We start from the raw sequence: 15,333 nt of genomic DNA, 5'->3' as shown, positions 1-15,333 counted from the left end.
TTTTTTCAACATTTTGTTCTTTTTTTATTGGTGTTCAATTTGCCAACATGTAACATAACACCAAGTGCTCACCCCATCAAGTACTGCCCTTAGTGCCCGTCACCCAGTCACCCCCACCCCCACCCACCTCCCTTTCCACACGCCTTGTTCGTTTCCCAGAGTTAGGAGTCTCTCATGTTCTGTCTCCCTCTCTGATATTTCCCACTCATTTTCTCTCCTTTCTTCTTTATTCCCTTTCACTATTTTCTATATTCCCCAAATGAACAACACCATATAATGTTTGTCCTTCTCTGATTGACTTATTTCACTCAGCAAAATACCCTCCAGTTCCATCCACGGCAAAGCAAATGGTGGGTATTTGTCATTTCTAATGGCTGAGTAATATTCCATTGTATACATAGACCCCATCTTCTTTATCCATTCATCTTTTGATGGACACCGAGGCTTCTTCCACAGTTTGGCTATTGTGGACATTGCTGCCATAAACATTGGGGTGCAGGTGTCCCGGCGTTTCACTGCCTCTGTATCTGTGGGGTAAATCCCCAGCAGTGCAATTGCTGGGTGATAGGGTAGATCTATTTTTAACTCTTTGGGGAACCTCCACACAGTTTTCCGAAGTGGCTGCACCAGTTCACATTGCCACCAACAGTGCAAGAGGGTTCCCCTTTCTCCACATCCTCTCCAACATTTGTGGTTTCCTGCCTTGTTAATTTTCCCCATTCTCACTGGTGTGAGGTGGTATCTCATTGTGGTTTTCATTTGTATTTCCCTGATGGCCAGTGATGTGGAGAATTTCCTCATGTGCTTGTTGGCCACGTCTATGTCTTCCTCAATGAGATTTCTGTTCATGTCTTTTGCCCATTTCATGATTGAATTGTTGTTTCTTTGGTGTTGAGTTTAATAAGTTCTTTATAGATCTTGGATACTAGCCCTTTATCTGATAGGTCATTTGCAAATATCTTCTCCCATTCTGTAGGTTGTCTTTTAATTTTCTTGACTGTTTCTTTTGCTGTGCAAAAGCTTCTTATCTTGATGAAGATCCCTCAGCATCTTAAAAGCCATCTACGAAAAGCTCACAGCAAATAACATTCTCAATGCGGAAACACTGGGAGCCTTTCCCCTAAGATCAGGAACAAGACAGGGATGTCCACTCTCACCACTGCTATTCAACATAGTACTAGAAGTCCTAGCCTCGGCAATCAAACAACAAAAAGAAATAAAAAGCATTCAAATTGGCAAAGAAGAAGTCAAACTCTCCCTCTTCACAGATGACATGATACTGTACACAGAAAACCTTCATTAAGATAATAAGCTTTTGCACAGCAAAAGAAATAGTCAACAAAATTAAAAGACAACCTACAGAATGAGAGAACATTTGCAAATGACATATCAGATAAAGGGCTAGTATCCAAGACCTATAAAGAACTTATTAAACTCAATAGCAAAGAAACAAACAATCCAACCATGAAATGGCAAAAGCATGAACAGAAATTTCACAAAGGAAGACATAGACATGGCCAACAAGCACATGAGAAAATGCTCCACATCCCTTGCCATCAGGGAAATACCAATCAAAACCACAATGAGGGATCCCTCAGTGGCTCAGCGGTTTAGCGCCTGCCTTTGGCCCAGGGCATGATCCTGGAGTCCCGGGATCGAGTCCCACGTCAGGCTCCTGGCATGGAGCCTGCTTCTCCCTCCTCCTGTGTCTCTGCCTCTCTCTCTCTCTCTCTCTCTCTCTCTCTCTCTCTCTGTCTATCATAAATAAATAAAATAAATAAATATTTTTTAGAAAACCACAATGAGATACCACCTCACATCAGTGAGAATGGTGAAAATTAACAAGACAGGAAACAACAAATGTTGGAAAGGATGTGGAGAAAGGGGAACCCTCTTGTACTGTTGGTGGGAATGTGAACTGGTGCAGCCACTCTGTAAAACTGTGTGGAGGTTCCTCAAAGAGTTAAAAATAGATCTGCCCTACCATCCAGCAATTGCACTGCTGGGGATTTGCCCCGAAGATGCAGATGCAGTGAAATGCTGGAACACCTGCACCCCGATGTTTATAGCAGCAATGTCCACAATAGCCAAACTGTGGTAGGAACCCTGGTGTCCATTGAAAGATGAATGGATGAAGAAGATATGGTCTATGTATACAATGGAATATTACTCAGCTATTAGAAACAACAAATACCCACTATTTTCTTCCATGTGGATGGAACTGGAGGGTATTATGCTGAGTGAAGCAAGTCAATCGGAGAGGGAAAAACATTATATGGTCTCATTTTTGGGGGGAATATAAAAAATAGTGAAAGGGAATAAAGAAGAAAGGAGAAAAATGAGTGGGAAATATCAGTGAGGGTGACAGAACATGAGAGACTCCTAGCTCTGGGAAACAAACAAGGGATGTTGGAGGGGGAGGTGGGCAGGGGATTGGGGTGACTGGGTGCCGGGCACTGAGGGGGGCACTTGGCGGGATGAGCACTGGGTGTTGTGCTATATGTTGGCAAATTGAACTTCAATAACAAAAAAATAAAACAACAAAAAATAAAACAAAACTACCTCTCAAAACAAAAGGAATATATTTCTTTAGCTGTTATGAGACATAATAGTCAGTCCTGTAAATAAAGGTAATGAAACAATAAAAAAGTAAAAAGATAAAAATAAAAATAAATAATAAATAAAATTTGACTTTGTAATTTCACATCTAATGTTTTATCTTACATATAGTTAGACACATGTAAAACTAAATATGTACATAGTTTGGACTGTAAGCACTGATTCTAAGAACAAAATGTTGAAGTCCCAATGATTCATTATTGCTTTTGTTTCTCTTGCCTTCATGGATGTATCTTGCAAGAAGTAACTGTGGCCCAAGTTCAAAAAGGGTTTGCCTGTGTTCTCCTCTAGAATTTTGAAGGAATCTTGTCTCACATTTAGATCTTTCTTTCATTTTGCGTTTATCTAAGTGTATGGTGTAAGAGAATGGTCTACTTTAGTTCTCCTGCATGTGGATGTCCAATTTTCCCAGGACCATTATTGAAGAGACTGCCTTTCTTCCAATGGATAGTCTTTCCTCCTTTGTCGAATATTAGTTAATCATAAAGTTGAGGGTCCACTTCTGGATTCTCTATTCTGTTCCATTGATCTATGTGTCTGTTTTTGTGCCAGTACCACACTGTCTTGATGACCACAGCTTTGTAGTACAACCTGAAATCTGGCATTGTGATGCCCCCAGCTATGGTTTTCTTTTTTTAATATTCCCCTGGATATTCGGGGTCTTTTCTGATTCCACACTAATCTTAAGATGATTTGTTCCAACTCTCTGAAGAAAGTCCATGGTTTGATAGGGTTTGCATTAAATGTGTACATTTCCCTGGGTAACATTGACATTTTCACAATATTAATTCTTCCAATCCATGAGCATGGAATATTTTTCCATCTCTTTGTGTCTTCCTCAATTTCTTTCAGAAGTGTTCTATAGTTTTTAGGTAAATGATCCTCTACCTCTTTGGTTAGGTTTATTCCTAGGTATCTTATGCTTTTGGGTGCAATTGTAAATGGGACTGACTCCTTAATTTCTCTTTCTTCAGTCTCATTGTTAGTGTATAGAAATGCCACTGACTTCTGGGCATTGATTTTGTATCCTGCCACGCTACCGAATTGCTGTATGAGTTCTAGCAATCTTGGGGTGGAGGCTTTTGGGTTTTCTATGTAGAGTATCATGTCATCGGCGAAGAGGGAGAGTTCGACTTCTTCTTTGCCAATTTGAATGCCTTTAATGTCTTTTTGTTGTCTGATTGCTGAGGCTAGGACTTCCAGTACTATGTTGAATAGCAGTGGTGAGAGTGGACATCCCTGTCTTGTTCCTGATCTTAGAGGAAAGGCTCCCAGTGTTTCCCCACTGAGAAGGATATTTGCTGTGGGCTTTTCATAGATGGGTTTTAAGATGCTGAGGAATGCTCCCTCTATCCCTACACTCTGAAGAGTTTTGATCAGCAATGGATGCTGTATTTTGTCAAATGCTTTCTCTGCATCTAATGAGAGGATCAATGGTTCTTGGTTTTTCTCTTGCTGATATGATGAATCACATTGATTGTTTTATGGGTGTTGAACCAGCCTTGTGTCCCGGGGATAAATCCTACTTGGTCGTGGTGAATAATTTTCTTAATGTGCTGTTGGATCCTATTGGCTAGTATCTTGTTGAGAATTTTTGCATCCATGTTCATCAGGGATATTGGTCTGTAATTCTCCTTTTGGTGGGGTCTTTGTCTGGTTTTGGAATTAAGGTGATGCTGGCCTCATAGAATGAGTTTGGAAGTACTCCATCTCTTCCTATCTTTCCAAACAGCTTTAGTAGAATAGGGACGGTTTCTTCTTAAACGTTTGATAGAATTCTCCTGGGAAGCCATCTGGTCCTGGACTTTTGTGTCTTGGGAGGTTTTTGATGACTGCTTCAATTTCCTCCCTGGTTATTGGCCTGTTCAGGTTTTCTATTTCTTTCTGTTCAAGTTTTGGTAGTTTGTGGTTTTCCAGACATGCGTCCATTTCTTCTAGATTGCCTAATTTATTGGCGTAAATCTGCTCATAATAAATTTTTAAGATTGTTTGTATTTCAGTGGTATTGGTGGTGATCTCTCCTTTCTCATTCATGATTTTATTAATTTGTGTCTTTTCTCTCTTCTTTTTAATAAGGCTGGCTAATGGTTTATCTATCTTATTAATTCTTTCAAAGAACCAACTCCTGGTTTTGTTGATCTGTTCCACAGTTTTTTTGGTCTCTATTTCATTGATTTCTGCTCGAATCTTTATCAACTCTCTACTTCTGCTGGATGTAGGTTTTATTTACTGTTCTTTCTCCAGTTCTTTTAGCTGCATGTTAGCTTTTGTATTTGAATTATTTCCAGTTTTTTTTAGGGATGTTGTATTGTGATGTATTTCCCTCAGGACTGCTTTTGCTAAATCCCAAAGATTTTGAACATTGTAACTTCATTCTCATTAGTTTCCATGAATCTTTTTAATTCTTTTCTAATTTCCTGGTTACCCTTCCATTTTTTAGCAGGATGGTCCTTAATCTCCACTTGTTTGAATTTTTTCCAAATTTCTTCTTGTGATTGAGTTCTAGTTTCAAAGAAGTATGGTCTGAAAATATGCAGGGGACAATCCCAATCTTTTGGTATCAATTAAGACCTGATTTGTGACCCATGTAGGGCTGCCTCATTCTATATACGTGCCAGGTAGGCTCTTCAGCCAGGAGATTGGGTTCCCTCTGAGGAAGGCTTGGAGGGGGCCAGAGGAGAGGGACAGGGCAGATGCTGGGGCAGGGCCAGCAAGCACACATGAGTGACAGCACAGGCATGGGAGAAGAAATGCCATAACTCCGCCACCACACACAAATGACCGCTGTTCATTGTTGATATCAGCACTTTCCAATCTTGTGCATCCACATGCATACTCATGCACATGTGCACCCAGACACATGGATGCTTACATGTAGGTATTCCTGAACAGAATCCTATAATCCATTTTATTTAGTGACCTGCTTTGCCCTTAAATGCAACATGAGCACCTTTACATATCATTAAAATTTCTTCTACAAGGGAGAAGAAATGTGTGGGAAATATCAGAAAGGGAGACAGAACATAAAGACTCCTAACTCCGGGAAACGAACTAGGGGTGGTGGAAGGGTAGGAGGGCGGGGGATGGGGGTGAATGGGTGACGGGCACTGAGGGGGGCACTTGACGGGGTGAGCACTGGGTGTTATACTGTATGTTGGTAAATTGAACACCAATAAAATAAATTTATTATAAAAAAAGACTTCTTTTCTATTCATACTTTTATTTTCCTGTTTTTGTCTCTTTTTTTTTAGTTTTTATTAAATAAAAGGAACAAGGGGAGGAGGCCTGCAGTCTCTCAGGCTGGAGGGGAGAGCCTCAGGTCCCCCAATCCCTCTGTTCAAGGTGCGCAGTGAGCTTGAGGTGTAAGCTGGGTGGGGAGGGCAGCTGGTAGTGCTAGGTAGTCTATTCTGGAAAAAGTTCCATGTGCACTTGAGAAGAATGTGTATTCAGTTGTGTTTGGATGTAAAGTTCTGTAAACATCTGTGAAATCCATCTGGTCCAGTGTATCGTTTAAAACTCTTGTTTCTTAAGAAATGTGCTTAGAGAATCTGTCATTTACAGAAAGCACCGTGTTAAAGTCTCCCAGTATTAGTGTATTATTATCTAGGTATTTTTTATTTTGGTTATTAATTGATTGACATACTTGGCAGCTTCCATATTAGGGGCATAAATATTCATGATTGTTAGGTCCTCTTGTTGGGTAGATCCTTTAACTATGATGTAGTGTTCCTCTTCGTTTCTTACTACAGTCTTTAGGATAAGCTTTAATTTGTCTGATATGAGGATTGTGACCCTTTGCTTTTTATTGAGGACCATTTGAATGGTAAATGGTTTTCCAACGTTTCATTTTCAGGCTGAAGGTGTCGTGAGGTCTAAAATGAGTCTCTTGGGCAGCCCCGGTGGCACAGCGTTTTAGCGCCGCCTGCAGCCTGGGGTGTGATCCTGGAGAACCAGGATCAAGTCCCACGTTAGGCTTCCTGCATGGAGCCTGCTTCTGTCTCTGCCTCTCTCTCTCTCCCTCCTCTCTCTCTCTCTCTCTCTCTCTCTCTGTGTTTCTATGAATAAATAAAAAATAAAAATAAACCCAAAATCTAAAAAAAAAGAAAACTACTAAATAAAATAAAATATAAAATAAAATAAAATAAATAAAATAAAATAAATAGTCTCTTGTAGATAGAAAATAGATGGGTCTTACTTTTTTATCCAGTCTGAACCCTGCGCCTTTTTATGGGGTCATTAAGCCCATTCACGTTCAGAGTTATTATTGATGGATATGAATTTAGTGTCATCATAATACCTATTCAGTCTGTTTTTGTGGATTTTTTCTTTGGAGTTCCTCTTTCTTTTACAAAGTCCCCATTAATACTGCTTGCAGAGCTGGTTTGGTGGTCACATACTCTTTCAGTTTCTGCCTATCTTGAAAGCTCTTTATCTCTCCTTCTATTCTGAATGAGAGCCTTGCTGGATAAAGTATTCTTGGCTGCATGTTCTTCTCATTTAGGACCCTCAATATATCCTGCCAACCCTTTCTGGCCTGCCAGTTCTCTGTGGAGAGGTCTGCTGTTAACCTAATACTTCTTCCCATAAATGTTAGGGATCTCTTGTCTCTTGCTGCTTTAAGGATCTTCTCTTTATCTTTGGAATTTGCAAGTTTCACTATTAAATGTCGGGGTGTTGAATGGTTTTTATTTATTTTAGGGGGGATCTCTCTATCTCCTGGATCTGAATGCCTGTTTCCCTCCTCAAGTTAGAGAAGGTTTCAGCTATGATTTGTTCAAATACAGTTTCTGGTTCTATGTCCCTTTCTGTGCTCTCTGGAACCCCAATTAAACATAGATTTTTCCTTCTGAGGCTCTCATTTATTTCCCTTACCTTTTCCTCATGATCTTTTAATTGTTTTTCCCTTTTTTCCCCAGCTTCCTTCCTTACCATCAACTTGTCTTCTATGTCACTCACTCTTTCTTCTACCTCATTAACCCTCATCATTAGGACCTCCAATTTGGATTGCATCTCAATTAAATGAGAGGAAGGCCTGATGAGATCTAAATTCTGCAGTCATGAAGTCTCTTGAATCCTTTATGCTTTTTTTCAGAACCACCAGTAGGTTTATAATTGTGCTTCTGAATTTCCTTTCTGACATCGAATTGTAATCCAAATTCTACAACTCTGCGGGAGAGAGTGCTATTTCTCATTCTTTCTTTCGTGGTGAGTTCTTCTTTCTAGTCATTTTGCACAGTGCAGAGTTGCTAAAAACAAGTTGTACTTGATAGAGGCACAAACTCTTCTCACTGTAGTGTTCCAGCTGTTCTCTTCTTAAATCTCAGGCCAAATTTGTAGGTTTTCAGGATGATTTGAAAGTTATCTAGGTATGTTGGTGGGGACAGGTGACTTGGGGACCCTACTCTTCTGCCATCTTGTCCCATTCCCTAAAGTTTTATCTTTTATTTATTTTTTTGACTGTTTATAAACATTTTGAATTTAAAAAAAAATCAGAACCATGAACATTGTTACCTCTAGAGGCCCTCTTGGTTCTCCACATTGATAGTGAGTATGCTCACAAGGGGTTCCCATTGTTTAGTCTTCTGTTAAACAGCCATCTTTAAAAGAAGGAAAAAAAAAACAGCACATTACCACTTAACTTGTTTCAATATTTCTTCACAAATGGTGAAAAATACTAAAGTACAGACAACATGCTGTGGCCAACATTATAAATATGGAATTATAAATTTAAAACATTTTCCGGTTAAAAAATAAATTTGTTAGTCAATGCAGCTCTCAGGTTCTCTGCATCTAGTAGGGCCAGTCTCTGGACTCCTGAAGGTGCTTGCCTTATCCATTTTTCCAGGTCCTCCATGCCTGCCTCTTCTTCCTCCCATCTGTTCCATCAAAGGTCCAGGGGGCCCACCAGGACCGCCTTGTCTTTCTCCACCAATGCCACCTCAGTCCATGCCCTGGCCACCACGGAAGCCCCCTCTGTCTCTGCCGTGGCCACCTCTGAACATCCCATCAGGACCATTGCAGTTCATGAGGCCACCTCTTCCTCCCTGCATGCCACCAGGGCCACCTCTTCCACGGTCATCCCCCAGGGGTGGGAAGGGTGGTGGAAGGAAGCCTTCAGGCTTCGGGGCCTTACACTGGTTACATTCTGTTATCCAGGCGAAGTTCTGGTTTCCACACCCCGGATTGGTCACTGCCAGTCCCCAGCTCGTGCTAGATGTTTCCTCCTCCGGATGAGTTCCCTCAGGAACCCTAGGGTCCTCTTGGGGGAAAGCCACCTCTATCTCCTCCACGGCCTCCCATGAGACCCATGGGGCCCCCAGGACCTCCTGAGGCCCCTGGACCTCCACAGAGTCGCAGTGGCATCCCTCTGCCCTCAAGGGGAGGCATACCATCCCACATGCTGTTCATCAGAGGCTTCTTCCAAGCTAGAGAAACCTTAAGTTTGCTTCCTTAAAAATCTTTCCCATCAAACCTCTCCGTAGCAGCCTTGGCAGTTGGTGGGTCTTCATAGGACACTGTAGCATCACCTTTGGGCTTTCCTATTTCCTTGTCCAAGTAGATATGGATCATGGGTTGTCCGGTTCTCTTGTTCATCTTAACAACTCTGCACTGGTTAAAGAAGTCAGCCAGATCATCTAGAGTCACATTGTCATTTAAGCCTTACACATAAATTGCATTGCTGTCAGAGTCTTCATCTGGATCTGCAGGTGGGCCTAGATCAAGATCTGGTCCTTCATCCATGGGTCCACCAGGCTTATTGAAGCCACTTCACTCTCTGGCGCTGCCCATTCCACCGCGTCCTCCTCCCCAACCACCTCTGCTCATGCCTCCACGATCAAATCCCCCTCTTCCCCTGCCCTAGTCATCAGGGCCACTCATGCTCCAGTTCTCTCCTGGTCCGGAAAATCCTCCAGACTCTTGCCCATAAACACCCATGCTACTGGGGTGGTCCTGTCAGAATGAACTCTGCTGCCTGTAGCGGCTGCTCTGTTGGCTATATTGACTTGGAGCCTGGCTGTAGGATCCAGTTTGGCGGGGATAATTAGTGGGCGGCTGCTGCCTATAGCTGCTTTGTTGACCATAGCTACTCTGCTGTCCATAGCTGTTCGGCTGCTCACAGGTGTTCTCCTGAGAGTAATTGCTCTGATCATAATTAGTCGGCTGTGTAGAGGAGTATCTGGTAGGAGGATAAGATGGTTGTGCTGTGACTGGCTGCATGGGGTAGCTCCCAGGTACCTGGGGATAACTGTAGTTATTCTGTCCATATCCTAGGATGGGCTGGTTATAACCCCCTGTGCTAGACTGAGGTTGACTAGTCTCAGCAGGTTGCAGGTGCGGTGGCTGCTGCCCATAGGCTGGGTATGCAGGCTGAGTGCCATATGCAGACTGAGCTGCATAGGAGGCCTGGGTGGTAGTGACAGTAGCAGTGGTGGTATCATAAGCACCAGTGCCGTACTCCTGGACAGGCTAACTATATGCCTGGGGGGCAGCTGGAGTAGTATAACCAGCAGGAGGCTGTCCATAAGAAGTTGTATAGATGGTCTGCCCATAGGTCGTAGTGGTCTGAGCCTGGGTATAGCTGACATCAGTGAGCTGTCCATAGGTTCCATAACTTTGCTGCCCATATGCCTGGGTGGTCTGTGCATATCCTTGAGTTAGTTGGTGGTGTATGCACTGTAGCTCTGCTGAGCTGCAGCTTGGCTATAGATATTGTAATCCGTGGATGCCATTTTCTCTTCTTTCTTCTCATTCCCAAAGTCAAAGTTTTAAATTTTAATAGCTATTGAAGATTTTCCTTTATGTATTTTACCAATTTAGAGATTTAATAACAATATTTGAGATTTCCTTTTTTGGTAGGGGGAGGTTTAGTTTTCATGTTTTATCAATTTTGTCAACCTGATATACTATCAGACTTCTGAATCTTTGCCAGTCATATAGGTAAATGAAAGAATTTTGTTATACTTACACTTGTATTTTTTATATGATAGTTTTACTATTTATTAATATGTTCAAGTTTCACTTTCATTATATTAATAATGAATTCCCTATTCATATACTTTGCTAATTTTTCTACTGCCTTGTTGGGCACTTACCAATACACTTTATTCTTTACAAAATAGAGATATAACTGGTACAAATAATACTGCTTTTCACATAGTTTCATTTTTAATATTGTAATATGCTTTTAAAATAACAACGAAAAAAAAATAACAACGAAACAAACCCACTATGGAAAATCATGTCAGATATCAGTCCTTTTTTTTTAACTTTATGACTTTAGGATTTTTTTGGTCCAACTTAATGTGATAGCTTATGTCTGATAACTGAAAACCCAAGTAGATCCAATGGTGAAGAATTTTAAAGTGGAAGAATGTATCCTTGGCAGTACAAAGAATTGAACAAGTCAAATAGCCACTCATAAATTCTCATTTCCCTCCTCCTTCCAGTGCTGTTCTCATTCCCCATCCCCTCCATTTCCCCCATGTCCTTCCCTCTTCCTCAACTAGAATACTCAACTAGTGTTCTCATAGTTGACAATACTGAGGATCAGAATGGCAAAATGACTTGATTTTTCAAGAGTGTTATCAGTACTTCTCCATTTTCACCAGCAAGTCAGTTAAAAGGAAAAAAATTCTATCAACAATGTCATGACTGCATTAATGTTTACTGTGAATTTTTAAGTTTTTGACACTGCATAAAAATATATAAAAAGTAGTCAACTTTAATAGATCATTATCACGTTTGATATTGTATAAATGAACCGAAAACTCTAAATTTCTTGAAATTAGCTGATAAGCATTGTCATGGTTCAAAAAGACTATGTGTTCATATATGAAACTCCAGTTTGCACTAGGATTTAGTATGAAGAGTTCATTTCTATGTGTATAGCCACTAATTTATGTCTTATAATTGAAATACTGAATCCAGAATGATGATAGTTATAAGCCTTCTGTTTTCTGTTAAGCAATTCTTTTCTTCATTATTAAAATACATTTAGTCTTCCTGTTACAAGGCCTTTTTCATGATGTAAATCACAGGAAGAAATATATAAGGAAAATTTGGCTGTTAAATGAAATACTAGTAATAGATTTTTTCATCTTTATTATTAGGTGTACACAAATTTTACTTTTCTTCTGTTTTTCAAGAAATATGACAGGATAGATTTCAGATTTTGTCATCAAATAATTTTTGTCATTTTTTGCATTGATATATTTTAGATACACATGGAACTTTTAAACTTTTTCTGTGAATAACAAAGAAATCATTGTAACAAATTATTTCTACTTAAAAATAAGTAAACTTAGATAATAAATATACAGACATTCTGCAACTTATGATGGTTTGACTTACAATTTTTTTATTTTATGATAGGGTGAAAATGATAAGGATTCAGTAGAAACTGTACTTTGAATTTTGATCATGCCTGGGCTAATGATATGTGGTACAATATTCTTGCATGATGCTGGGCACCCACAGTTCCCAGTCAGCCACATGATCATGAGGATAAACATCCAATATGTTCACCACCATTTTGTATCCATACAGGCAGTCTGTTATTTATTTTCAGTATAGTACTCAATAAATTACGTGAGATGTGAATACTTTATTATAAAAGGCTTTGTGGTAGATGATTTTTCCCAATTGTAGGCTAATGTAAGTGTTCTAAGCACATTTAAGGTAGTTTAGACTAAGCTTTTATGTCCAGTAGCTTAGATGTATTAAATGCATTTTCACCTTATGATATTTCAACTTACAATGGAAGGAAGTAGAACCATCATACTTCAAGGAAAGTCTGCATACACTGTTGATAGCAGTAAATATGTAGAAAAAGCTTTATAATGAGTATAAGTGCATATAAAATGATCTAAAGGAAGACAAAAATAGTATATAGGGAAGATTATAAGTAACCAAATACAATTGACCCTTGAACAATGCAGGTCTTAGAGACATCAACCACCACACAGTTGAAAATCCAGGTATAACTTTTGACTCCCCCCAATTTAACTACTAATAGCTTACTATTGCTGGAAGCCTTACTAGTAACATAACAGTCAATTAGCACATATTTTATATGTTATATATATTATATACTGTATTCTTATAATAAAGTAAGCTCAAGATAAAGAAAATAATAAGGAAGATAAAAATAAATTTACAGTATTATACTGTATTTATATAAAAAATCCACTTAAGTGAACCCATACAGTTCAAATCCATGTTGTTCAGGCATTGACTGTATATCCAACCAAATTATAAATTACTAAAATATTCGATACAGAAAGAAAAGATAAGCTAACAAATGTACATTAATGAGGTGAAATCTATGTTGTAAGACATATTTCTTTTTACTATGTCAATATATGGGGAAAATGTTATTAATAAGTTGAAGGTATCAGAAACTCAATTTGCTTATACATTTTGATTGCAAGGTATAGAAATGCCATGTGTTCACTTGAAAAGAATCACAAATTTAGTGTCATGTGTAGCATTTTATGTAGATTAGAATCTTGAAATTATAAAATATTTAAAAGTATTATTAAATATTTTCAAGAGCATTTATACTTAGAATTATAAGCAATGAAAAATGGGTTAAAATTATACCTAAATCATGACTGATTTTATACAATTCCCTTGCACTTAGGACAAAAATCCAATTCCATAACTCAATAACCCATATCACTAGCAAAAATAATTGGCTTGATGTTGTGATCCAGTAGAGACTCTTCATTCTCATTCAATATTATATTCATTCATGATGATCCCTAGTTTTTCCAGGAGTTCACATGATGGTTTCTCAGCCTTCGCATGGCTGATTTAACATCCTCATTCCTTAGAGAGTAGATGATGGGATTCAACAAGGGTGTACAGACAGTGTAGAATACAGAAAGGAACTTATCCACAGAAAGTCTGCTAAAAGGCCATATATAGAAGTAAATGCAGGGCCCAAAGAAAAGAATCACTACTGTGATGTGAGCAGTTAATGTAGAAAGTGCCTTGGATGACCCACTAGAGGACCGGTGACGAACAGTAATCAAAATTATGGTGTAGGAAATAACTAAAGCTAGAAAACAGCCCAATGATATCAGGCTACTGTTAGTTAGGGTCATAATTTCCATTTCATAAGTATCCATACAAGCCAGCTCTATCACCAGGGGAAGGTCACAAAAGAAGCTATTTACCTCATTGGGGCCACAGAATGGCAGATCCACTGTAAAAGCCAAGTGACTTATAGAATGAAGAATACCCACAGCCCAAGAAATAAACACAAAAATTATACATAGGCTCCGATTCATAATTGTGCTATAGTGTAGGGGCTTACAGATGGCTATAAATCTATCATATGCCATAGCAACAAGCAGCAGCATCTCACTCCCAACAAAACTATGAAGAAGGAATATCTGGGCCATACAGCCCTCAAAAGAGATAGTCTTGTGTTCAACAAAGAAGTCCATAAGCATCTTGGGGGTGGCAAAATTAGATTGGCAGATATCAATGAAAGAAAGGTTACCGAGCAGAAAATACATAGGAGAGTTCAAATGGGAATCAGAGGAAATTATAACAATGATCATAATGTTGCCCAGCACTGATGTCACATACACTAAAGAGAAGATGGCAAAAAAGAAAAGCTGAAGTTCCCAAGAATTAGAAAGTCCCAGAAGCACAAACTCAGACACCACTGATTCATTTGTATGAGCCATGGAGCCAGTCTCCTGTTACCTAAGTAAAAGAAAATCAGGAAAGATCACAATGGTGGTACTATATCTAGTATATATGCAAAATAAATATGATAAGATTTCAACTAAAGGTCAATTTAATTTAATGAAATTGTATAATCAATTGACTAACATCTGGACTGCTGTGGAAAGTAGAAGTATGGGAATTGGGGGATGCTATGGATACTATCATAATTCAGTAAATAAGATACATGTATTAGAAAATAAAAAATTAAATGCAAAACAAACAAATGTAAGCGATACATTAATATTACAATATTAGTAAGATGAAAGAAATTACTTCTAAATGGTGAAGTAAGGTGTCCAAACTTAAAAGTCTGGAATTTGCCAGCCAAAACTGAAGGAAAAGCCTATTTCAAGCAAAGGGAATATCAGGAAGAAAAATACAAGGTAAAAGTATGAAAGTCATTTTCATGATGCCATGAATTGAATAGCCTTGCTGGAGAAAGGTATGCTAAGGACCAATCAAATCAAAGATGGAAATGATAGATCAGGAGCAAAACACAGTTGCAATTAACACCTTGAAAGGATGGCTAAGTGGACTGCAGCAATATTCTTGAAATTGAAAATCATAAAGTGCTTGACAATGTTTTAAGAAGCTTAGTGGAAGCAGTTTGCCACATTATGAAAATAAGAGGCAATGTTGATACTTTGAAAGTTTCTTTAAAAATCAAGAGTGTTTTTTTTCATCTATTTAACACTAGTTTATCAGAGTCCACCTTCTGTCACATAAAGATCAATTTCGAATGAACCACCAGTGTGTTTTTTCAGTGTTTTCTGACTCTGCCTTTTGTCTCTTCCTAAACACACCTGACACACCTGGATTTATCAAAATCTGTGTCACCTTTCATAACTCATCCTTTTGGAAATAATCCATATAACTATACATGATGCCTTCTGCATGCATAATAGATTTTCAGAAGAGTAAAGTTTAGTGTTTAAATTGCCCCTTGAATTTTTTTTTTTTTTTTGTCATTGA

At 38.9% G+C, this 15,333-nt stretch overlaps 1 protein-coding gene and 1 pseudogene across 1 annotated transcript; both read right to left on the bottom strand.

Annotated features, from left to right (window-relative positions):
- Positions 1-8,409: 8,409 nt before the first annotated feature.
- On the bottom strand, positions 8,410-10,349 carry LOC112675491 (RNA-binding protein EWS-like; annotated as a pseudogene).
- A 3,033-nt stretch (positions 10,350-13,382) lies between these two features.
- LOC112675492 (olfactory receptor 4K1) lies at positions 13,383-14,318 on the bottom strand. Its single transcript, XM_025472055.2, has one exon. It carries the CDS (start codon positions 14,316-14,318, stop codon positions 13,383-13,385), a length of 936 nt encoding a protein of 311 aa, XP_025327840.1.
- Positions 14,319-15,333: the final 1,015 nt, after the last annotated feature.

The sequence above is a fragment of the Canis lupus genome, chromosome 30 (assembly GCF_003254725.2).
Source record: "Canis lupus dingo isolate Sandy chromosome 30, ASM325472v2, whole genome shotgun sequence".
NCBI classification, from domain to species: domain Eukaryota; kingdom Metazoa; phylum Chordata; class Mammalia; order Carnivora; family Canidae; genus Canis; species Canis lupus.
The sequence above is the reverse complement of the archived record's forward strand: the minus strand, read 5'-3'. Positions and strand labels throughout refer to the sequence as shown.